This window comes from Vulpes vulpes, chromosome X (genome assembly GCF_048418805.1).
Source record: "Vulpes vulpes isolate BD-2025 chromosome X, VulVul3, whole genome shotgun sequence".
NCBI lineage: Eukaryota > Metazoa > Chordata > Mammalia > Carnivora > Canidae > Vulpes > Vulpes vulpes.
In genome coordinates this window covers 88,907,573-88,932,188 of record NC_132796.1, presented here as the reverse complement: position 1 = coordinate 88,932,188, position 24,616 = coordinate 88,907,573, and the positions used below count along the sequence as shown (strand labels likewise).

At 50.5% G+C, this 24,616-nt stretch overlaps 2 protein-coding genes across 6 annotated transcripts; one reads left to right on the top strand and one right to left on the bottom strand.

Moving 5' to 3' along the window:
- Window positions 1-611: 611 nt before the first annotated feature.
- On the bottom strand, window positions 612-23,369 carry LOC112910573 (uncharacterized). Of its 5 annotated transcripts, XM_072744711.1 has the most exons (5): window positions 22,352-22,739; window positions 16,556-16,625; window positions 8,378-8,537; window positions 8,073-8,267; window positions 612-6,565 (listed from the first exon to the last, which is right to left on the bottom strand). In XM_072744711.1, the coding sequence occupies exon 5, from the start codon at window positions 3,303-3,305 to the stop codon at window positions 2,568-2,570; it is 738 nt and encodes a 245-aa protein (XP_072600812.1). In that variant the 5' UTR covers window positions 3,306-6,565; window positions 8,073-8,267; window positions 8,378-8,537; window positions 16,556-16,625; window positions 22,352-22,739; the 3' UTR covers window positions 612-2,567. The 5 variants fall into 5 exon arrangements, with proteins under 5 accessions (XP_072600812.1, XP_072600809.1, XP_072600810.1 ...); XM_072744708.1 differs by lacking the exon at window positions 22,352-22,739 and adding an exon at window positions 23,086-23,369 and having other exon boundaries at window positions 612-8,267; XM_072744709.1 differs by lacking the exon at window positions 22,352-22,739 and adding an exon at window positions 22,764-23,000 and having other exon boundaries at window positions 612-8,267.
- LOC140596265 (uncharacterized) lies at window positions 11,401-21,993 on the top strand. The gene is made up of 3 exons (XM_072744707.1): window positions 11,401-12,049; window positions 14,497-14,542; window positions 21,476-21,993. Exons 1-3 carry the CDS (start codon window positions 11,436-11,438, stop codon window positions 21,788-21,790), a joined length of 975 nt encoding a protein of 324 aa, XP_072600808.1. The 5' UTR covers window positions 11,401-11,435; the 3' UTR covers window positions 21,791-21,993.
- Window positions 23,370-24,616: the final 1,247 nt, after the last annotated feature.

The following is a 24,616-nucleotide window of genomic DNA, read 5'->3' as shown; positions in this document are numbered from 1 at the left end:
AGACATCTGAGTGTCCAGGACAGGAGGCCCTCTGGTGATGAATCAGACCCCACAGGACCTGATCATACTTGCTGGAACATTTTGTAGCTGTTCTTAATGATAAGTGGGCATCTTGGGGAGAGTCTTAAGAAAATATTATGCCTCGGAGACAAGGTAACAGATTGGGAAGTTCAGCTTTCTCTGGAGAAGAAAAGGGGGATTTTAGGAAACTAATATCTCTTGTTGGTCAGGAAACAATTTCCTGAAGTTCAGCAGTTTTTTCAGTCTCCTAGGTTTCTTTTTCTTCTACTAAGTGCAGTAAAATTTAACTGTAATACTTTTTTATTTTTTAAAGCACATACAGCATGATTCCAGCCTTATTAGATTCTCTCTATACATACGTGCATCCATTCACCCCTCTTCTTTATCCTTGTGTGTGTAGGAATAGCCTTGAGGATATCAAGCAAGATTGAATATCACCAATACCAAGAGTATTTTTTCTTCCTGAGCTGTGAGTAGATTTGATCTTTCCGCTTTGGACCTCTATGAATTCCCTGAAATTTCATAATGCCAATTATCATTTATGACTAAAGGTATTATATGAAAGAATGAAAGAACAGAAATTCAAAAGATTTTAAATGTATCAATATTTTATTTTTAAGAAGATTTCTTATTTATTTGAGAGAGAGAGAGAGAGACAGAGAGAGCGCGCATGTGCACACAGAGGGAGAGGGAGGTGACATCCCGCCAAGCACAGAGCCCAACGTGGAGCTCAGTCTCAGGACTCTGAGATCATAACCTGAGCCAAAGGCAGACGGTTAACCCACTGAGCCACCCAGGTGCCCCTAAATGCATCAATATTTTAATCAAAAAATATTTTATTTATATATTCATGAGAGACACAGAGAGAGAGAGAGGGGGGGGGGGGCAGAGACACAAGCATAGAGAGAGAAGCAGGCTCCACGCAGGAAGCCCGACGTGGGACTCGATCCCGGGTCTCCAGGATCACGCCCTGGGGCCAGGATGGCGCTAAACCGCTGAGCCACCTGGGCTGCCCTCAATATTTTAATCTTGTTGATTTTCAAGATCCAGAAGTAAACTTCCATTCGCAGATAAGGTGCAGAACGTTCCCTTATATGTGAATTTCAAATAAGCAACAAATAATCTTTTCATAGAAGTATATCCCAAAAATTGCATAGAACATTCTTTTTTTTTTTTTTTTAAAGATTTTGTTCATTTATTCATGAGAGATGCACAGAGAGAGAGAGTGGGGGAGAGGCAGAGACACAGGCAGAAGGCAGGCCCCATGCAAGGAGCCTGACATGGGACTCGATCCCGGGACTCTAGGATCACCCCCTGGGCCCAAGGCAGGCGCCTAACTGCTGAGCCACCCAGGGATCCTCTGCATGGGACATTCTTATTGAAAAATATATTGTTGTTTATCTGTAATTAAGATGTTCTCAAGTATCTTAAAAAAAAAGGACCACCTGGGAGGCTCAACTGGTTGATTGCCTGCCTTTGGTTTGGGTCAAATAATCTCAGGGGCCTGGGATGGAGCCCCACATTGGGCTCCCTGCTCAGTGGGGAGCCCGCTTCTCCCTCTCCCTCTGCCCCTCTGCCCCCGGCTTGTGCACTCTGTCTCTCAAGTAAATAAATAAAATCTTTTCGAAGCTGCAATTCAGGGCGCCTGAGTGCCTCAGGCGGTTAAGCATCTGCCCTCCACTCAGGTCATGATCCTGGGGTCCTGGGATGGATTGCCACATTGGGCTCTCTGATCAGCAGGGAGCCTGCTTCTCCCTCTCCCTCTCTCTGCCACTCCCACGCTTATGCTCTCTCTGTCTCTCTCTCTCTCTCTCATAGTCTCTGTCAGGTAAATAAATACAATATTTTAAAAAATGTAATTCAGCCTCCTGTATTTTTCTACTAAATAATGCAACTGTAATGTAAACATACTGCCATTTCCATAGAAAATATTTTCAATACTTGGTAATTTTTCCCCATTCCGTTCAGATTTTTCTTTTTTCTTTTTTTTAAAGATTTTATTCATTCATTCATGAAAGGCACACACAGAGAGAGGCAGAGACACAGGCAGAGGGAGAAGCAGGCTCCCCACAGGGAACCCGATGCGGACTCGATCCCCAGAACTGGGGATCATGTCCGGAGCCACAGGCAGATAGATGCTCAACCAGTGAGCCACCCAGGCGCCCCGAGAGAGTTTTCTTTGAATTCAGAAGAGATTAAGAAACTTGCGGGCAGCCCCGGTGGCTCAGCGGTTTAGCGCCGCCTGCAGCCCGGGGCGTGATCCCGGACACCCGGGATGGAGTCCCATGTGGGGCTCCCTGCACGGAGCCTGCTCCTCCTCTGCCTGTGTCTCTGCCTCTGTGTGTGTGTCGCTCGTTAATTAGTAATAATAATAATAATAATAATAATAATAATAATAAACCTTTTAAAAAAAACTTGGACTTCAACTTGAGCCATTCGTATATTACATGCGTATATACATATATATACACACACACACACGCATCTATACACGACGGAGCACGCACCCTATATTATGGAACATGTGATACACGCACGCACACACCTTAATGCAAAAGCTGATGAATTGACTGTCCTGTCCAACTGGCTCTCTGTGAAGTGTCTTGTGGCCCATCGCCCTTCCCTTCCGTCATTTCGGGCAGCTGGCTGAGAAAAGACGCGGTGTCCTGTTCAGCGTAGACTCCAAGAGGCTCCTGAGCATCCGGAGGGATGCAGGGATCTCGTTGGCTCCGTGGCGCATTTGCGGGGATGCACACAGCGGCTCCCGTCAGGGCAGGGGCCCGCCCTAAGGGCCTGTGGACTTTGCGGCGCTGGTCCCAAGTCTCTGCGGTGGGCAGATCCGTGGCATCGAAGCCTGGAAGCCAGGGCACCGCTCGCGGCAACAGCGGCTCCAGTGGCCGCTTTTCACCGCCCCGAGCCCGAGGCTTCGGACTCCGGACTCGGGACTCCGAGCGGCAGCGTCGCATTTGCTCTAAGAGCGCGGAGCGCAGCGGGTCCGCCGGGTCCCCGCGGGCCCGCTGCTGTCCCCCGCGCAGCTGAGCCGTCGGTGGGGCGGCCTCGCCCCAGGCTCCCCACACCGGTCCTGCCGATCCGTCCGCGGCCTCGCTCTCCAGGGCCCGCCCTGCGCACCGCGGGGCACGCCCTCGCCTCGGCCGGGCCCCGGTACCCGCGCGCGCCTGCGAGTTGGGGGCGACGGCAGGGCCTGGCCTCGGGGGCGAGGAGAGAGGGCAGGCATCGTGGCCCGGAAGAGCCCGCCTGCCTTCAGAGGCCCCTTCACCATTCATCCCGCTCTGGAATGATCCTATTTGGGCGTTTTCTGCCTGCCTTGCACTCAGTTTCCTCCTCGTCTTCAATCCATCTAGGACAAGCCCTTATAAATCCCTAGATCCTTAGATCCTCACTCTTACTCAAGTCCCTTCGTAAGGGACCTGCCACCTCCGGAATTGGAGCAGACACGGCCAGGCAGCTCCCACCTACTAGAATTTACTTATTCTAATTTTAATTTTCTTTCTTTCTTTCCTTCTTTCTTTCTTTCTTTCTTTCTTTCTTTCTTTCTTTCTCTTTCTTTCTTTCTTTTTCTTTCTTTCTTTCTTTCTTTCTTTCTTTCTTTCTTTCTTTCCCTCTCTCTCTCTCTTCCTTCCTTCCTTCCTTCCTTCCTTCCTTTTTTTTTTCCAGCCAGATCAGGCAAATCAACCCTGGTGATCAGTGGGGTGACAGATGCTGCAGCCAGATCCCCTCCACATTAGGAATTTACTTGTTCTATGTTATCTTTCCAGAGTATGTGTGTGATACACACACATATATAATTATATATATAATTATTTTTTGCCACTAGATTAAAGCTCATGGAGCTTTAAGGAGTCCTATTTTTTAAAAGTTTTTTATTTTAATTCCAGTATAGTTAACATACAATGTTCTATTAGTTTCAAGTGTAGGATATAGTGATTCAACAATTCTATACATGATTCAGTTGCCCATCATGACATGTGTACTCTAGGAGCTCTGTTTTATTCATCACAGAACTCCAAGTGCCTGGCACTAAGGAGGCACTCGACCACTGCTTATGGGATGATGAACAAACATCTCTGGCTTGAGATAATAACACGATTTGTGAATGCGAATTCTTTGTTGTGAGTTGGGGAGGGTGGAGAGTTAAAGCAGCAGAGTAGAACAAAAGACCTTCCTAAGCGCTCTATAAACTTAGCTATTGTTCCTCTAATGATGGTTAGCTATTTTTCCTATTATTATTGCTGTAGGTGTTCTTTTATGTTCAAAACGATTTTATTCAGGACACACACACACACACACACACACGGAGAGAGGTAGAGACATAGGCAGAGGGAAAAGCAGACTGGGGAGGGGTGGTGGGGGTGGTGGGGGTGGTGGGGGTGGGGGTGGAGGCCAAGGTGGACTGGATCCCAAGAAGCTCAACCACTGAGCCACCCAGGCGCCCTCGATGTTCTTTTAAATGTCCTCCTTCACCTGGTGTTATTTATCAGCTCCTCCCCTCTCCTCTATTTGGGTCTATTTTAATTTTTTTCAGGGGATCCCTGGGTGGCTCAGCGGTTTAGCTCCTGCCTTCAGCCCAGGGTGTGATCCTGGAGTTCCGGGATTGAGTCCCACATCGGGCTCCCTGCATGGAGTCTGCTTCTCCCTCTGCATGTGTCTCTGCCTCTCTCTCTCTCTCTGTGTCTGTCATGAATAAATAAATGAAATCTTAAAAAGAAAAAGAAAAAAAATTTTTTCAGCTTTATTGAGGTATAAAAGAAAAATTAAAATTTCAAATATTTAAGGTTACAACTTGATATTTTGATGTATGTATACATGGTGAAAAGATTGCCAAAATAAAGGGAATTAACATATCTATCACCTCCCTGGTTGCCTTTTATTTCTGGTAACAACACTTAAGATCCACTCTCTTAGTGAATCTCAAGTATCAAGACCATGTTATTAACGAAATCACCATGCTGTACATTCAATCTCCAGAGCGTATTAATGTTGCATAATTGAAATTTGGTGCCCTTGGTCCAACATCTCCACGTTTTCCCTAAACCCCAACTCCTAAAACCACCATTCCGCGCTCTGCTTCTAGGAGTTGAATTCTTTTATTTATTTTTCTTTAAATATTTTATTTCCTTATTCATGAATGACACACACACACACACAGAGAGAGAGAGAGAGAGAGAGAGAGAGAGGCAGAGACACAGGCAGAGTGAAAAGCAGGCTCCACGCAGGGAGCCCGACGTGGGACTTGATCCTGGGACCCCAGGATCGCGCCCGGAGCCGAAGGCAGGCGCCCAACCGCTGAGCCACCCAGGGGTCCCCAGGAGTTGGATTCTTTTAGATTTTACATATAAATGGGATCATGCAGGTTGTCTTTCTGTGTCTGGCTTATTTAATAATTCAAAATAACTTCCTCCAGGTTCATCCAAGTTTTTATAAATGGCATTTCCTAATTTTTAAAGCCCAAATGATATTCCATTATAGATAGATAGATACATACATACATACACATATTTAAGTATGTGTGTATATATATATATTCACCACATGGAGCCACTAACCGTGGTGATTTTGTCATAATGCACTAATGTAACAGACATAATTTAAAGAAAAAAGTCCATGGAATTTTACTCTTAACACTGCAGTATAGCAGAGGAACCTGCAGTACCAGGCTCCTCCAGACTGGGATTCAGCAGCCAAATGATACAGCTCCCTGGAACAAACCTGAAGGGTCCATGGTGCCCTGAGATAGGGCAGGGAACACAAAATCTGCAGTGCTTTATTACCACTTGCAATCCTCAGCAGTAATAGTTAAATTGGGGCTATCTCTGATTTCACCCTCACCCTCTGAAGGCTAGAATTCTACGTGCAGATGCCTCCCAAGACTTCTGTATTTTATCAATGCAGACACAATAAAGCTTCAGTTCTAGAAATGTTTAAAAAGATTTTATTTATTTGACAGAGAGACAGGAGAGGAGAGGAGAGGAGAGGAGAGGAGAGGAGAGGAGAGGAGAGGAGAGGGAGAAAGCATAAGCAGGGGGAGCTGCAGAGGGAGAGGTAGACGCAGGCTCCCTGCTGAGCGGGGAGCTCCACTGGTTCCATAGGACCCCAAGATCATGACTTGAGCCAAAGGCAGACGCTTATCCGACTGAGCCACCCAGGTGCCTCTTAAATTCTAAAAATACCGCCCGTAAAAAGTTATTTTTTAGGCCACCAGAAAACTCTAAATGTAGGCGCCTGGGCCATGATTCCAACAGATTGTTGTTGTTTTTAAAGATTTTATTTATATATTCGTGAGAGACACAGGAGAGAGAGAGAGAGAGAGAGGCAGAGACACAGACAGAGGCAGAGGCAGGCTCCATGCAGAAAGCCCGACGTGGGATCGAACCCGGAACCCCGGGATCACGCCCTGGGCCAAAGGCAGACGCTCAACCGCTGAGCCACCCAGGCATCCCTCCAACAGATTGTTGCTGCTATTTCGAGGCTCGGATTGCGCTGTGGTTATGGAGGCGAAGTGTCTAAGTTTTTTGGAAACTCCATACTATAAAGGTGTAGAGATGAAAAGACATACTGTCTTGAGTTTCATTCATTTCTTTAAAGGTTGTTTTTGTTTGTTTGGTTGGTTTTTGCTTTTGTCTGTTAAGTAATCTCGACAGCCAACAGGGGCCTCAAACACACAACCTGGAGATGGAGAGTCCCATGCTCCAACTGCCTGAGGCAGCCAGGTGCCCTGCCCTTGAGTTTCTTTTAAATGATCACAGCCAGAAGAGAAGTATGGGCAGAGGAGAGGAAGATAAAAGGAAAGAATGGAGGGAGGGACGGAGAAGACAGGAGTAGATGATGGAGGAAGGAAGAAAGGAGGGAGGAAGGGGAAGGGGGAGAGAGAAAAGAGAGAAGAAAGGAGAGAGAAAGGGAAACCACCTTTCCATACTTCCTAAGAATTCTGTGAGGTGATTATCATTATTTTAGTGAACACCGGTAGTAGTAGGAATAGTTGCCCTATTTTCGGTTGGGGAAAAGGCGGCGAGAGACAGTCAGGCCTGCCAGTGTCACACAGTGAGCGGATAGCAGGAAAGCGGAAGGAGTGAAACTGTGCCCTGAAACCAGATGCAAGCGCTCCAAGTCCAGAGCCTGCTTACTTTCCTCAATTCCCTGGTCTTCCCTAGAAGATTTCTTGAGGTGGGAGCGGGTGGTGAGGGGCACCGTCTCCACTCGAGCCCATGCAAGTGCACACGTGACTTAGATAGATGCCACTACACACACAGAATTTTACATTCCAACTCAAGGGGACCTCCGATGTACCTGGTGGACAGCGGTGGCCTCCAAGCAGGGACTCTGGCTCTGGACCTGGGAGCCCACCCCCACTAACCGCAAGGAACTGAACCAAGAACCAGCTGAGAGAATCGCAAGATAGAAACTCATCCTAAAACACTGCTTCCGCCAGGGCTCCCCCGGGCCCAAAACTCTCTCACTTTAACCATCATCCCAGACACACACGTTCCAACGCCCTCCTTGAATTCACCCACCCACACACACACACACACACACACACACACACCCCTAACATGTAAACTCTACGTGCCCCTCAGTATTACAGAGTTCTCTGCAGACACCTCTCTAGCTTCCTCTCCAGGCCACACTCCAGAGCCACCCTGGCTGTGTCTGGGTCCCCTGAGATGAGCTGTATGCTTCTTCCCTCCTGGGGCTGCTCCTACTACGCCCTTGCACTGAGGTTCCATGCACGGCCTGCTTAGCATTTGCGGAACTTGGACTCCCTCTGAGGTGTAAGGGAAACCCCCACTGCTCCCCAAAAGCCCAATGTGCTTCTACCCGTGGCTGCGAGGAACAGTCTCTTCAGAAGTTTGTATCCTGCCCCACCTCCACCAAGCTCTGCACCTTGTCAAAGTCACGGACACTCTCTAGGCCTTCGCTGCCTTGGTTAAGGAAAAAAGTGAGGCCTCCACCGCCCCCAGCCACCCAAACCCCCTTCCCTCCTCGGGACAGTGGTAGGATTGAGAGCCAGGCCCTGGGGCACAGTGGGCACTCACAGGAGGTCACCAGCATGAGCAAGCACAGCTAGGTTGGCTCCACAGGCTCTCACAGCTGCTCAGGAGCAGGGGCGAGGCTCCACGTCCCGCACCTCCGATCACGGTGAGGGCCCAGGTACAGCCTGACCCCACACGGTCCTGACCCCTTCTTAGCTCCAGCATCAGCTCCAGGTGTCTGAGCACTCCCCGTGGGCCCTGTGTGAATCAATGGAAATGGCACAGCTCAGGAGAGCAGGGGCCAGCATGAGCCCCATGCTACAGAGGGGCGGCATGGGACGCATAGAGATGTCAGCTGATTCATTTACCTGGGGCACAGACAGAGCCAGTTAGAGGTGGTGGGACTCCCATCAGTCTCTGCTTCTTTCTCTCACGTGGGCTGATGTCTCTCCCCAGCCTGGGAGGGGCACGATGCACAGCGGAGGAGTCTGGACCAGAGACGCTCCCCACGCTGCCTGGCAGAGGGCCCTGTAAACACAGCAGCCAAAGAGGTTTATGGACTGAAGCCTACGGAGGTACAATGAGACCTGGTGGCTCAGCGGGTGGAGCGGGCGACTCTTGGTCTTGGAGTCACGGGCCCCAGCCCCACACTGGGTGTGGAGAGGACTTGAAAAAAAGCAGAAAAACAGAAAGTCTCCCCCCCACCCCCAAAGACAGGTAGGGCAAAGACAGACCTGATAGTCACAGGATAGCGTGCTGTCCTCATTGCCATCTGCCAGTGAGTGACCATCACCTCGCTGCTCTCACGGACCCTCGTTAATGAATAAACACAAATGGACTGAAATCGGAAATGTGTGACGGCAAGGTATGGCCACCGGGAATATGTGATTTTTGTCGTCTCGGTGAGTTCGGCCACACCCTGGTGAGGTAGTTGTTGCTGCTATCCTTTTACAGATGGGGAAACCAGGGTAAAGTGAGAATAAGCAACTCCACAGGTCAGCCAGCTAACAAGGGGTGAGCGAGCCGGGGTGCAGGTTGCAGCCGAATGGCTCCAGAGCCCCCTCCCATGACGCCGGCCCACGGAACCATGACTCGTGGCTGTTTTTGCTGAGGATGATGCTCCATTCCGGTTTTAAAATGTGCGACGTGTGAAGAAGGTTAAGCAAACATTTTAATAAGTAAACGCTACCCACAACCGATGCCCAGGTAGGGCGATGTATGGCAAGGCTCACGTGAGTGCCTGAAGGAGAGCACCCAGGAGTGAACACTCCGTGGCGCCCTGAGACAGGAAAGAACCTGCCACGGATATCGTAGGTAGTCGAACACAAAGAGGAGGAAAACCCTTGTAGGTCTCTCACGCAGTAACTGATCTCAAGTCCACAGCTGTGCCTTGGGTCCAGTCGGGCCAAGGGGGCGTGGGGTGGGGTGGGCGCCTGTGGCACCCAACAAGGGGCCAACCTGGGGAGGAAACATTGGGTGCGAGCCAGGAGGAGGCAGTCCTACTGCCATCCCTTACCACCTCTTTGAAAATGAATCGGTCCACAGACCTTGTGTCGTTAGTTTCTTGCCCCTCCTGCAGGAGCACGGGGCAAGGGGCGCGCTTCCATCCCCTTAGGCACAGTTAGTGAGGCACCTAGGGCCCGAGATGCGTTTTAGGAGCCCACAGAAATGAGGCAGCTTCTGATTTCAATTTTTTTTCAAAGATTTTTTATTTATTTAATATAAACACAGAGAGGAGAGAGAGAGGCAGAGACACAGGCAGAGGGAGAAGCAGACTCCATGCAGGGAGCCCGATGTGGGACTCGATCCCGGGTCTCCAGGATCACGCCCTGGGCCGAAGGCGCCGCTAAACCGCTGAGCCACCCAGCTTCTGATGGAGTTCAAATGGAGTTGGAGGAGTGAGGCTGTGCGGTAAACGTAGGGTAAGTCAAGTCCGTTGTCCCGCACAGGACCCGTTGTTAGGAGCTATGTTCAAAATTCAGGATATTAACAAAAGTGCTGGGGCATCTGTAAAACAGCTCTGGGGGCAGCCCCGGTGGCTCAGTGGTTTAGCGCCGCCAACGGCCCCGGGGCGCGATCCTGGGGTCCCGGAATCGAGTCCCACGTCGGGCTCCCTGCACGGAGCCTGCTTCTCCCTCTGCCTGTGTCTCTGCCTCCTCTCTCTCTGTGTCTCTCATGAATATATAAATAACATCTTTGAAACACACACACGAAGAAAAACTAAGGGGAGGAGGGAAAGGGGTGGGGGAGAAATGGCGGCAAGAGAGTGGGTGGGTCATCACCCCGATCCCAAGGGTCCCACCCTAAGGGGCATACATGCATGCTTGTCTAGAGCATCTGGGCAGAGGCATAGATGCTGAGCCCAAACGGGATTCAGGATCCATGGTTGCAATGAGAGCAACAAAGGTTTGAGCCAAAGGCCTGGGAAAAACGCAACCAAGCCGGAGCTCGTACAGTTCCAGCAGACCAGGAACGCCCTGAGCGCTGTGCGGGTTCGGAGCCCTGTACTGAGACGGGGCTTCATTACTCAAATTCTAGAGGCGCCGGACATTCTCAAGGCGCAAGCTCGGTTTTCTGTGCATAGTGCCCGTCTGAGCACCAGGCACGCTCAGAAGACCCGAGTCCAAGCTTCTGTTCTCGGGTACCCGGGAGTCTGGGCGGGGGGGGGGGGGGGGGGGGGAGTCTGGCGGGCTCTGACTTGAGGCGCCTCACAGAAAAACCTCCAAGTGGCACCTCGGAGCCCGTGACATTCGTCGGATGCCTATTCCCTGCCTAGTCGCCGCCGCTGGATACGCAGGGCCGGCCCAAGAGACATTCTCCCAACGCTTCTTCTGCAAGGGCTCCAGAGCTAGGGGGAGGTCTGCCTCTCAGCCGACCCAGATTTGGGGCGCATGAGCCAAGCTGGGACTTGAAGAAGACTCAACCTAGGACTCTCGGTCCTAGGCTACAAGAAGACTCTCGCTAGGCATTGACCGACGGATGCACTGGGCAAAGAAAGTGCTCCCCACCGGAGCTCTCCCTGCAAGTGCACCGCCCGGGGGGTGCCAAGCCCAGCCGCATGCGCACCTCGGCGAGCCCACCCCGCCCCCCTCCGGAGGGGGTGTATATAGATAGAGAGAGGCCCTCTGCTCAGAAGCGGGGGAGCCTGACAACGCGAGGACCGCTCCGTGGGAGCCTGGCGGCACGGCACCTCTCTGCGCCCGACCCACGGATCCAGGAGGACCCAGCGCGGGATCTGCAGGGAACAGCGCGAGGGCTATGGAGCCTCTGAGCCGACGCAGGGACGAAGTCATGGGCTTCCTCGGCCCGGGAGTCGACGAGGGCGGGGAAGAGCCGCAGGGTCGGTGCCGGTTGGGACACGTGCCCCCATCAAGCCCCAGAAACGAAGGTTCCCTGGGCGAGGGGAGCAGGCCCGACGCCCCGCAGATGCTGCTGCCCCTTGCCTCCCGCCTCCCACAGCCCAGGCTCCGATGCCCTGATCTCTCCGTGTGGATTTCCTCCTTTGCAGAAACCCAGCCTGTGGCCGTGTCGCTGACCCAGGAGGGAGCGGCGGCCGAGTTCACACCTGACCACGGCGGGGGAGCAGACCAGGTCATGGAGGAAGCTGACGGCGAGGGTGACGGTGACGGCGAGGGTGACGGCGACGGCGAGGGTGACGGTCAGGGCCAGCGCGACGGTGACGGTCAGGGCCAGCGCGACGGTGAAGACGGTCAGGGCCAGCGCGACGGTGACGACGGTCAGGGCCAGCGCGACGGTGACGACGGTCAGGGCCAGCGCGACGGTGACGGTGAAGGCCAGCGCGACGGCGAGGAGGCAATGGGTGACGAGGCCGCGGGATCTCCACTGCCGGCGGGCGACGGGACCCCCCAGGGGCACGGCGACCAGGGCCCAGTGCCAGGGCAGCCGCCCCAGGCCACCGTCGCGTGTCCCCTGCCGGGCAACGGGCAGCAGGCGGGCCAGCGCATCGTGTTCAGCCGCGTGCAGCTGCATGAGCTGGAGAGCGTGTTCCAGCGCACCCAGTACCCCAGCGCGCCTACGCGGTAAGCCGGCTGCCCCGCGGGGCGCCGGGGAGGGGGAGGGCCTGGGACCGGTTATCACCCGTCTCTCTCCTCGAGGCTGAAGTCTAAGCTACCGGCCTCGAGGCGGCGGGGGGCCAGCTGGGCACTCGGGGCTCCGGGCTCGGCCTTGGGCTCTTGGGCTCGGCCTTGGGCGGTTGTCGGGAGCCCAGGGCTCTGTGGGCGGGGCCAGGGCGGCGAGGGCGGAAGTTAAGCCCATGTGCTCCCGCCAGCGCGTCCACCAGCTGGTAACATAAACAAGTCCCGCGGAACACCGTGGGCGAGAGGCGAGGGGGGGAGGGCGCAACCGGCTTAGGATCCTACTAAGGTGGTTTAAAATCCTGATGGGGCAGCCCGGGTGGCTCAGAGGTTTGGCGCCGCCTTCCGCCCAGGGCACGATCCTGGAGACCCGGCATGGAGTCCCACGTGGGCTCCCCGCATGGAGCCTGCTTCTCCCTCTGCCTGTGTCTCTGCCCACCCCCCTCTCTCTCTCTCTCTCTGTGTGTGTGTGTGTGTGTGTGTGTCTCGAATGAATGAATGAATAAATAAATAAATAAAATCCTGATCAGTCCTCTCGTCCTCAAATATTTCTGCGATGATTTCTAAAATCTCATTTGGTTGAAGGAATCTCTACGCCCATCGTAGGGCCCCTGCACCGCCTTGTACATTTTTTTAAGTAGCTATGTCATATTTTAAAAAGATTTTTTATTTATTTATTCATGAGAGACACAAAGAGAGAGAGAGGCAGAAGGAGAAGCAGGCTCCACGCAGGAAGCCTGACGTGGGACTCTATCCTCGGTCTCCAGGATCACAGCCTGGGCTGAAGGCAGGCGCTAAACCGCTGACACACCCGGGCTGCCCGCGTTGTACATTTTTAAACACTGCAGCTGAAAAACTATCTGGATGAGTGAATATTCTGCATGCCCTGAAATTTTGCTCAAGGGTCTTTGAAAATCTTAAAATTTAAAAAAAAAAAAAGAAAGAAAGAAAGAAAAGAAAAGAAAAAGGGGGCGCCTGGCTGGCTCAGTCAGTAGAGAATGTCACTCTTGATTTGGGGTGGGAAGTTGGAGCTCCACGCCGGCTGTAGAGATTCTTTGAAAATAAAATCTGAGGGCGCCTGGGTGGCTCCGTGGGTTAGGCTTCTGCCTTCTTCATCTGAGGTCAGGATCCCAGAGTCCTGGGATTGAACCCCAAGTGGGGCTGGCTCCCTGCTCGGCAGGGAGTCTGCTTCTCCCTCTCCTCTGCCCCTGCTCCTGTGCACTTGCTCTCTCTCTCTCTCTCTCTCACTGTCTCTCAAATAAATACGTAAAATCTTTGAAAAAAAATAAAAATTAAATCTAAATAGAAATTAAATTTTGCTTGAGTGAAAAGTGCCCCAGAAAAGGAAGCCTCGGGGATCTCTGGGTGGCGCAGCGGTTTGGCGCCTGCCTTTGGCCCAGGGCGCGATCCTGGAGACCCGGGATCGAATCCCACATCGGGCTCCCGGTGCATGGAGCCTGCTTCTCCCTCTGCCTGTGTCTCTGCCTCTCTCTCTCGCTCTGTGACTATCATAAATAAAATTTTAAAAATATATATATATATAAAAAAAAGGAAAAGGAAGCCTCAAGCTAGCCATTACAGAACAGTTTGTGGGGGGGGGGGTATAGTTTCTGCGGCCGTCCTCGGGGACAGGCGAGGGGGGGATTTAGTGATACCCACACTTTAAATGTGTTTTTTTTTTGTTATTTATTTATGATAGTCACACACACACACACACACAGAGAGAGAGGCAGAGACAGAGGCAGAGGGAGAAGCAGGCTCCATGCACCGGGAGCCTGACATGGGATTCGATCCCGGGTCTTCAGGATCGTGCCCTGGGCCAAAGGCAGGTGCCAAGCCGCTGCGCCACCCAGGGATCCCGATACCCACACTTTAAACACAACCAAAGAAAAACAGCGGTTTGCGCCATCCCTTAGCACCCAGCAGCAATGTACTCCAACTTGATCATCGCTGAGAGAGGGAGGGAGAGAGAGAGAGAGAGAGAGAGAGAGAGAGGGAGATGGATGGGCGGCACCTCGTTTTAGGGCTCTAATCCCATAAAATGGGTAAGAGCAACGACTGAAAGTCCATAGAGGTAGTTCCTCAGGCATTTTTATTCATTTTCAAGTTGGTAACACTAAAAGACACTGCATCAGAGTATCGTGTGTTCTTGGGGACTGTGCCTCCTTTACCCGCGAGACTTGGCTTTCCTGAAATTCTCTGTCAACTGAATCTCGCTGTAAATCCTGAAATGGTGTGACTTTTCCCAGTGTAGAGACTGGTTCAGAAAAATGCCACTGACATTTCCCCGAAAAAAAAAAAAAACTTTTTAAAGAGAGGAACAAAATACACTGTATTTTATTTAAACCACCCCCAACTCCACATACTGAATACTTGTGATTTTCTCCCCTCAGCCAGGAGCTTGCAAGATTCATGGATGTGTCTGAAGCCAGAGTGCAGGTCAGTAAACCTCAAAAAAACAAGGTGGCTGGGAGGCATTCTAAAACCGGCATCAGGACTTGGGCACCGTTGTCCTAGAGAGAGCTTCTCACCTTCCTGGGTTTTTGTTGCCTTTTCTAGATTTGGGAACGGAGTGTTGAACTTTTGGGTCTGGGGCGGGCGGGGGGGGATTGGGGGAAGGCGGAGGGCGGGGGGAACATGGGATACCTAAAGCCTAGGTTTTGGAAATTGCCCACTTCCAGAGGGAATGTCATATCCTAAAAGGAATGAAAAAATTAGTATAGTAGGGGATCGCTTATATACAAATCTACATATACGTTTGTATTAACTGTACCTATGTATCCTTTTAGATGTCACTGAATTAGACGAATAATACACATATTTATATAGATTTTTAAATGTAGTATAAATAGGGACGCCTGGGTGGCTCAGCGGTTGAGCGTCTGTCTGCCTGTGGCTCAGGGCGTGTGATCCCAGAGTCCTCGGATCGAGTCCCACATGGGGCTCCCGGAATGGAGCCTGCTTATCCCTGTGCCTGTGTCTCTGCCTCTCTCTCTGTGCGTCTCTCACGAATAAATAAAGAGCATCTTTAAAAACTAAATAAATAAATAAATAGAAATAGAAAGATAATCACAAGTATAGATCATATACAGTATATGTGCTGTTTTTGTAAGCAATATAGATCTATATACTAACATATACTTTATATATATTATAAATATGGAATGTAGTAACATAAATTATAGAATACGTAAAATACATTTAATTTGTAGAACGTATGCCTATATATTTATCTAATACAGAATATGTATTTTTTTAAAAGATTTATGTATGTATTTATTTATTTATTTATTTATTTATTTATTTATTTATGACAGACACAGAGAGAGAGAGAGAGAGAGAGAGAGAGAGGCATAGACACAGGAGGAAGGAGAAGCAGGCTCTATGCCGGGAGCCCTACGCGGGACTCGATCCCGGGACTCCAGGATATGTATTTGATATGTTAAGTGTACATGTAAAAAATATGCAGGATACCAAAAGCATATTCTTTTCTTTTCCTAAGTATCTCCTTTTTTTTTTTTGTTCCCCGTATATTTTTTTATTGGAGTTCCTGAGTATCTCCTATAGCAGACAAATACCATAGATATCCATAGGGCATCATTGCTATAGCCAACATAAAATACATTTATAGAAGTCATATACAATTCATATAATTATCACCCGTATTGATAGTCATCTGTAACATAGAATTGCCGTATAATCCTTGTATAATAATATAGCCAATAGCGTGTTCCTTACTGTATTAATTACGGATCACATACGGATCAATGGGATCCCTGGGTGGCTTGGCGGTTTGGCGCCTGCCTTTGGCCCAGGCCGTGATCTTGGAGACCCGGGATCGAGTCCCACATCGGGCTCCCTGCATGGAGCCTGCTTCTCCCTCTGCCTATGTCTCTGCCTCTCTCTGTGTCTCTCATGAATGAATAAATAAATAAAATCTTAAAAAAAAATACGAATCAATGGTCATGTACTATGAATTGATGTTATTCATTAGCACATCAATATGTTGATATCGTAAGATCATTATGTGGTATTAATGGTTCTCTAGAATATAGTCATCGTGTATTATTTGATCAGTATAATATGGTGGCATATTTATGGAGTTCATATATATATTTATGTATAAATTACTTACAGGTAACTTGGAGACACCAGTAGATATTGTACATAATTTTACATATACATATATATGTAAATATATATTTTAAAAGAAGGCAGAGACGCAGGCAGAGAGAGAAGCAGGCTCCTCGCAGGGAGCCCGATGCGAGACTCCACCCCAGGAGTCCAGGGTCACGCCCTGAGCGGAAGGCACAAACGCTCAACCACTGAGCCACCCAGGTGTCCCTATAGATAATATATTTAGATAGAGCACATTTTATAATACTATATACTTAAACATATGTATTTTATAGAACTATAAAGAAATCAATGCCCAAAAGCACACATACTCACACAGAGCGCATCTTCTGAACGGGTTATCATTTAGGCGACACTTCATTGTCGGGACACATCCAGATGGAGTCTGAAGTAGAAATCGTTCACATTAATGCACCAAGGAGTTTAATTAGACTAATCTACTGAAAACAAGCATAAGCTCTTTGCATAAGGAGTGAATTGACAAATATTTGGGCATTGGCTTCGGGGAAGATGTCACACCTATGACACAGCAGAGAAGCAAGAACCTTACGTCCAGTTAAGCTGAGACTTATGGGGAGGGTGTAGCATAAAGTACAACTAACTGCCTAGGCCTCCTGCTATTGGTGTTCACTTTTAATATATGATATTTTTGTTCTAGGAGTCACACGAAAGCAATGTTATCTTTCAATTATAAAATTACTGTAATTTAGTTTTAATCTTACTTTTATTTTTCATTTTATTTTAAAAGTTCAGAAATGTATTTATTTTTACTATTACTGCTTTTAGGCTTTTTGTGCAAGTGCCCGGAACTCCTGCTGTATTTGGTTGTTGTGGTGGTGGTGGTGGTGGTGGTTTTATATGTATGATTTCTTGCTCTAGGATTCAGGTAAAGGGAATTTCACTTTTTTTAAAAGAGATTTTATTGATTTATTCCTGACAGACAGAGAGAGAGGGGCACAGACACACAGGCAGAGAGGGAGAAGCAGGCTCCATGCAGGGAGCCTGACGTGGGACTCGATCCTGGGTCTCCAGGATCACGCCCTGGGCCGAAGGCGGCGCTAAACCACTGAGCCACCGGGGCTGCCCAGGAATTTCACTTTTTAATTCAAAAAAAGAAAGAAAGAAAGAAAGAAAGAAGATTGCATTTAAAAGCTTTTAAATTTCATTTACTTAGTTTTAGAGCTATTGCTTTGAAGGGTTTGGTAAAGAGGTGTGGAGAGTGGCAGGGCTACTTCTTCATTTTCTGGAACTCCTGGATGCGTCAGCCTGAAAACACTGCTAGACAGTAGGTTGTGCATTATGGTGGAGATGCCCCGGTGCAACCTTTGAAATCTGTCTAAAAGACAAAAGAAACGGAAACAACTATTTCAAACAGGGTTCCACCAACCTAACAAAGGTGGAGGCCAGTCTAACCAGGTGGAAGCCATCCTAACACAGGTGGAAGCATAAGGCGTGACCTGTGCCTCTTGGATGTGACTCACGTTCCAATTTCTGAAACTACCAAATGCACTGGTGAAGATTCCGTTTGGGAATGTCTGACACCTGTGATTTTTATCGTCCTTTGCTTGTCCTTTTAGGAAGAGATTGTGTGGAATTGGTCACTAGTGGGGACTGGCTCTTAGCTCAGGCTGGGTTCTGCCGGGGGCAACTGGAAAGACTTTGTCCTTGGCTCAGTCAGGGACGGCTCACTTGTGGCTCGATGGATCAAGGGGTGATTGAAACCACAGAAAGCCTAAGTGGAATCAAAGGATAATTTGGGGGAAAAAAGAGCAATAAGAGGGAAAGAATGGAAAAGAAAACTCAGGGTGGGCTTGTTAGCTCTGCCGCGTGCACAGGGTCTACTTCTGTGAAGGAAAGGGGCTGCAGAAGTGGACACGGGGAGGCCACCCAGGCAGCCCAGCAAAGCAGGCCCCGGAGAGCAAGGGGCCGGGCTGCGGCGAAGCAGGCGTGGCCAGGGCTGGGGAGGCCCAGGCCCCTCTGCTCTGTCAAGCGGGCCAAGCAAGCTCAGAGAAGACAGACACCCTTGAGTGTGGGTGGGTTGGGGACGCCTGGGTGGCTCAGTGGTTGAGCGTCTGCCTTTGGCCCAGGGCGTGATCCTGAGTCACGGGATCGAGTCCCAAATCAGGTTCCCTGCATGGAGCCTGCTTCTCCCTCTGCCTATGTCTCTGCCTCTCTGTGTGTGTGTGTGTGTCTCTCACTAGTAAATAAATAAAATCTTATTTAAAAAAAGTGGGGGTGGGTTGATTTTCCCCTCCATGGGCTTGCATAATGCTCTCTCAGTGGGGTTCTGAAGGGCAAAGGACCCACAAGAAACAAATGAGGAAAAACACCTAATGTCCTCTTCCCTTTGCAAACTCTACAGCATGGATTTTCGCACAAGTTTTCCCCAGTTTTTTTTTTTTTAAGATTATTTATTTATTTATTCACGACAGACACAGAGAGAGAGAGAGACAGAGACAGAGACAGAGACACAGGCAGAAGGAGAAGCAGGCTCCATGCAGGGAGCCCGACGTGGGAGTCCATCCCAGGTCTCCAGGATCACACCCCGGGCTGAGGGTAGCACTAAACTGCTGTGCCACCGGGGCTGCCCAATTTTCCCCAGTTTTATTAAGACACGTTACATACAGCCTTGTATAAATTTGAGGTGTATAGCATAATGATCTGCCTTACGTATATTGTGAAATGATTACCATGGTAAGTTTAGTTACCATCCATCATGTCCTAGAGAGAGAGATTTAAAAAGGAAAAAGAGAAAAAAGGAAAGCAAACAGTTTGTTCTTTGTGACTAGAAGTCTTGAAATTGAATCTCTAAACTGTCCTATATCCCATAAGGCGGGGCTCAGTATAGTCATCATGTTACTTCCTAGTCCTAGTCCTTATTTCTCTTAAAACTACAAGTTTTTACCTTTTGACCACCTTCAAGGCAGTTTCTGCACCCACCCCTTCTAGTGGTCACAAATCTGATCTGATTTTCTATGAAGTGGTTGGGTTTTTCATTTTTAGATTCCACATACAACTGAGATCATAGAGTGTGTTTGTGTGAAGACGATTTTTTTTTAAACATTGAGAGAGAGAGAGAGAGAGAGGCAGAGACACAGGCAAAGGGAGAAGCAGGCGCCTCACAGGGAGCCCGATGCGGGACTCGATCCCGGAACTCTGGGATCACGCCCTGAGCCAAAGACAGACACTCAACCGCTGAGCCACCCAGGCGTCCCTGTGTGAAGACGATTTTAACGGATGTCCCCCACCTGCAGTGAGAGTTGTTTTCTGAATCCAGTATTAGAAATATGGAACTAGTATCGGTGACTATGTCACGTAGGCTACTTTGCATTTATGTAGATTTGGCCTCCGGTGAACTTGGATCCCCCAAGATGAGGTTCACAGCACTGGTGTTGTTAGACTGCATTTTCATGCAGGCCAACCAGGAAGATGGCAGAGGGAAAATGAGTCAACGGAGAGAGTAGAGGCCCCTGGTCTCAAGTGACATTTGCAAATTGGGAATGTCTAATATGAAATACAAAGAAATTCTGTTAAGTAGGATGCAGAGAGGACAGTGGCCTCCAAAGCACAGGTTTCATTTGTAGGGTTCACAGTTGGCAGGTGTCAGAGAGGAGCCATTTTGTGACTCCTCACCGACACGGTGGTTGACGGTCTTCCTAAAATGTCAGTGTCACCTTCTTGTCTTAAGAATACCGTATGATCTTTTCTAAAGGATTTTATTTATTTATTAGAGAGAAATAATAAGTAGTGAGAGAGAGCATGAGCAGGGAGGAGAGGGAGAAGCAGGTTCCCTGTGAGCAGGGAGCCCTACACAGGGCTCCACTCCAGGACCCTGAGATCGTGACCTGAGCCGAAGGCAGACGCTCAACTGCCACCGAGGAACCCCAGGAATACCATGTGATTGCACTTATACGTGGAATCATCAGAACAAAAGAAATGAACAAACAAAGCAGATACCGGCTCAAATACAGAGGACAAAATCGAGGTTGCCAGAGAGGAGGGGTGAGGGTGGGGGGGACAAGCAAAATAAGTGAGGTGGATTAGGAGGTACCAAGGTCAGCTAAAAAAATAAGTCAGTCCCGGGGATGAAGAGTATGACGTAAGGAATATAGTCAGTAACACTGTAATCATTTTTGTATGGCTTTGAAGGGTGGTGACTCCACTTATGGCGGCGAGCCATCTTGTGACGTAGAGAACTGTGGAATCAGTATGTCGCACACCCGAGATGAATACAATATTGTATGTCAATTATCCTTCAGCGAAAAACAGAAACAAGAATAAGGGGTGGGAAGGGGCCCTCCCGGCTGAGTCGAGGGGGTCGAGGCAGCAGGGGTCCTGTCCAGGGTGCTGGAACTGTAGCCAGAGCAGAGTGAGCTGACCGGGTGCTGAGCCCAGGAGAGCCTGGAGCAGGGTACGTCCGGGCTGCAGGCTGCAGAACTGACAGCAGCGACAGTGGTGTGCCTCTTCTCCCTCAGCCCGTTGGCTGGGCAACGATTTTAAGGATTTCACTAAATCCGGTCCTAGTTAGTCTAAACATTCACTGCCCCCAACGTCTAAAATACTCAGGTCGCGTCCAGCGCCTCGGCTCCCTTCTGTCCCAGCAAGACAGGCCACGGGCTCCTGGGCCCTCCGTGCCCAAGCCTCGCTCACAACACCGTCTTTCCAAGCTAGGGAGAGGTTTCGGGAGATGAAACCTTTAGCCATCCATCCTTAAAGGAAAGCTGTCGTGGAAAGATCCAACGCGTCCCTATCGATGATTTTCTGTACGTGGAAGGTGGGCGTTGTTCCCCTCAGCAGGACTTTTGAATGGCCCTGAGCTTCCCCCACAAGCGGCGTGACACCTGCCTGGTGACTAGGGGTGACTTGGACAGCTGGTGGTCAGCTGTGAGGGCACAGACATCCCAGGTGGAACAGCGGCAGCAGGCACGGGGCGCGGTTCCCCCGCTACACCTGCTGCTGAGAACAGGGGGCAAGAGCAACATGCAGGGTGGGAGGGCAGAGTCAGAGCAGTGAGCTGAGCCAGGGCCTGGCGCGTGGTGGGTGCTGCTGTGTCAGGGTGAGCTGCAGGGAGGCCCGTGTCCCTAACTTCCCTAGGATGTTTTAGCGAGAAGGAAATAGCTTCCCCGGTGCAGGTTCCACCGTGCAGGGCAGAGAGAGAGTGGGCTGCTGTGCCGTATGACATTCAGTGCTCAATGTACTAAACCCATCCTTCCCCCCCCCCCCCTCTGATTTTAGGTTTGGTTCAAGAACAGGAGGGCCAAGTGGAGGAGACACCAGAGGGCAGTGAGGTTCAGAACCATGCCCCCCGTGGCCCTGGCCCCCCCCATCATCATTAACTTGGGTGGACCCTACCATAGCATCCTCATTCAGGAGCCGAATCGCATATGGGTTCTTCAGGAGCCACTGCTGCTGGGGCCACCTCAGCCGCTCGTGCCATCCTTTCCTGTGGTCTTCTTGCCTCCTCTGCCCTGGCTTCCTCCACCTCTCCCTCTGTGCGGCTACCCTCCCGTGGCCCTCCCGTGGCCGGTCCGGCTTTCCTACCATCCCTAGTTCTGCTGTAAGCCCTCTGCCCCGAAAAGGGCCTCCGTGACCGCTTTTTCCCCACGGGAAATGCGCTTTGCAGCGCATGCGGATTCTGTGTAGCTCACCACGGAGAGCAGCGCGCTACCTGCCGCCTGCTCGGTGTATTCAAGAGAAGTGCACATTCACTGACCCTGTCTCTTTCTGTCTCTTCAATAAAGTTGTGAATGAGTTGTCTGCGTATTTATTTCGCGTGTGGGACCGGGTCAGTCCGTGTGATGGCCGGTGCCGTTCATCCAGAAAGGCAAGGGGGTCTGCGTCCGTGCGGCCGCGTCCCTGGAGGCCGGGCCCACCTGTGAGGTTCCCCAAGCGCCCACGGCCCGCCCGCAGGCTCCCGAAGACCCACCCGGGGCCCCGGCTCCCCCTCCTCCCCGCCGCGCCGCAGCCGGACCACAGCGCCCTGCAAGCCCGGGTGGCGGCGGCCTCCAGGGAGGGAGCGGTGGGCTTCCCGGCGGGGCTGAGCCCCAGGCGCGGTGAGGAGCCGAGGCCCCCCCGGGGGCGGGAAAGGGAAGCTTCTGAGGGGCTACTCACTGGGCTCTCGGAGAAGCGGCAGCCCCGCGCGCGGCCGGTGCTCTGCGAGCGGCGGCCGGTGCCCGCCCTCGGTGCAGGACACGCGGCGCCAGCCTCCGGGCGGCGGGCGGGCGGTGCCTGCGTCCGCGAAGGGAACGCGAGCCGAGCCCCCCGTCAAGGCCAGCGCCGGGCCCTGCGCACTCCCTCGCCCCCACTCCCCGGGGGCGGGGGGCCCGGCGGCGCTCGGTCGCCAGCTCCCGGCTGCCCGGCGGCTTTCCGCGAGATCGGTGCCGCGGCCCGTCGTCCTTGCGGGCGGTCCTTCCGAGCCCGCGGCGGAGAAAGGACCCGGGTTTTTGTGCACTCGGACTTGGGGAGCGAGAGGGGTTCCTGCGGAACCCAGGCCGTGTACCTGTTGCCCGACCGGGTTACTTACACTGGCACACACCACCCTTCTGGTTGCCAGGACGACCCCAGCCCTGGGGACGAGTTTTGCCGGTGCACCCAAAATGTCTCCCCCGGTCCCCCAGGTTTGGGCTGTGGTGCCGCCGCGGGTTCTGTGAGCCCAGGCGTCCGGGAGCTCCCGGATCCGAGACCGGGCGGCCCCCTCCTGCGCTCGCTCGTGGTTCCAGGGTCTCGCCTCGGGAGGGGAGAAGCATAGCCTTCCTTCGAGGCACCCCCGCCCCCCGCCCCTCCGCCCCCCCGCCCCCCGCCGGGCCAAGCCGCCGGCTTTCTGCGTAGCCGGCGCCGTGACTCACCTCCTTCCTCGCTGCAGAGACCTGGTTGGCCTCAGCCCTTAGCTGTGGGGCCCTCGCCCCAATCCTGCATCTCCCTCTCGAGGTGTGTTCTCAGGACCAGTGGGGCACCATCTTCACCTATGACTACACGATCCTTGCGTGGAAATAGCTATTTCTTTTAACAGTATGAAATATTTTTGCTACACGTGACCAGTAGTACAGATCAGTAATTAAAATAGTCGAATGTCTTATTGTATATATTTAATATATTAAACATACACTACAATAAAATAACCCCCTATCTCGAACATTTTAGATTCACCTTTCTTGCCATTAAATACAAGGCTCACGTGAGAGTATAATGAAACATAATAATCCGTTCACAAGCCAAGGGACAGGCAAGCAGCAAATTAATATTTTTTAATATCTTAAACCAGAACAATTTTGTTTTTGAGCTTCATAAGCCAATGACAAGGACTACTTAGAACCTGAATATATAATATAGTCCAGTGGTTATGAAATTAAATATGGACTTTGATAAGAAACAGGCATTTGTTTCTTTCTCCTTTTTGATCAGTTTCAGTTAGCAAATGAATGGAAACGTTTCAACCAAAACATTCATTTCATTTTTTAGATCTTCAAGAACCACCTCTCCAGCCTGCCTTGCTAAAGTTCCCGCATAATCATTGCGTTCCTGCGGAAGATTAGCCAACTTCTCAAGAGGAGTGTTTCAGACACACTAGGCTATTGTCTAGATCTGCAGCCTAAATAGTAGTTTTTGAAACTACTTCCTGTTATGTTCCTTGATTGAGATTAAAGTATTCTTTTTCTTTGCGTATTTTAATAGTTTCATATGCTAGAGTTAAACTGGCTATTTTAAATTTTATTTTATTTTTTAAAAATTTATTCTCAAAATATAGTTGATATACAATGATATATTAGTTTAAGTTGTACAATATAGTAATTCGATAATTGTATATTCTGTGCAGAGAATCTGGCTGTTTTTAATGGTAATTATCTGGATTCATCAGTCCTCTGGCTTTAATTGTCTCATCACTATCCTAACGGATGTAACTATCAGGAGACCTCAGATGGAATGGTGACTTACTACAGGTCATGTTTTTACTGCTCATTTAAAGTCCTACTTGCGGGACGCCTGGGTGGCTCAGCCCTTGAGCATCTGCCTTTAGCTCAGAACGTAATCCTGGAGTCCTGGGATGGAGTCCCACATCGGGCTCCCTGCATGGAGCCTACTTCTCCCTCAGCCTGTGTCTCTCTGCCTCTCTCTGTGTCTCTCATGAATAAATGAATAAAATCTTTTTTAAAAAAGTCTTATGGGTATCCCTGGGTGGCTCAGCGGTTTAGTGCCTGCCTTCCACCCAGGGCATGATCCTGGAGTCCCTGGATCAAGTCCCACATCAGTCTCCCTGCATGGAGCCTGCTTCTCCTTTTGCCTGAGTCTCTGCCTCTCTCTCTCTCTCTCTCTCATAAATAAATAAAATCTTTTTTTTTTTTAATTTTTTTTTTATTTATTTATGATAGTCACAGAGAG

Excerpts from the sequence above, each read along its gene's own strand:
- LOC140596265 (XM_072744707.1), top strand. The coding sequence starts at position 11,436 with ATGCTGCTGCCCCTTGCCTCCCGCCTCCCACAGCCCAGGCTCCGATGC. Across the intron at positions 12,050-14,496 it reads TACCCCAGCGCGCCTACGCG|CCAGGAGCTTGCAAGATTCA; the intron begins GTAAGCCGGCTG and ends TTCTCCCCTCAG. Across the intron at positions 14,543-21,475 it reads TGTCTGAAGCCAGAGTGCAG|GTTTGGTTCAAGAACAGGAG; the intron begins GTCAGTAAACCT and ends CTCTGATTTTAG.
- LOC112910573 (XM_072744708.1), bottom strand. The coding sequence starts at position 3,305 with ATGAATGGTGAAGGGGCCTCTGAAGGCAGGCGGGCTCTTCCGGGCCAC.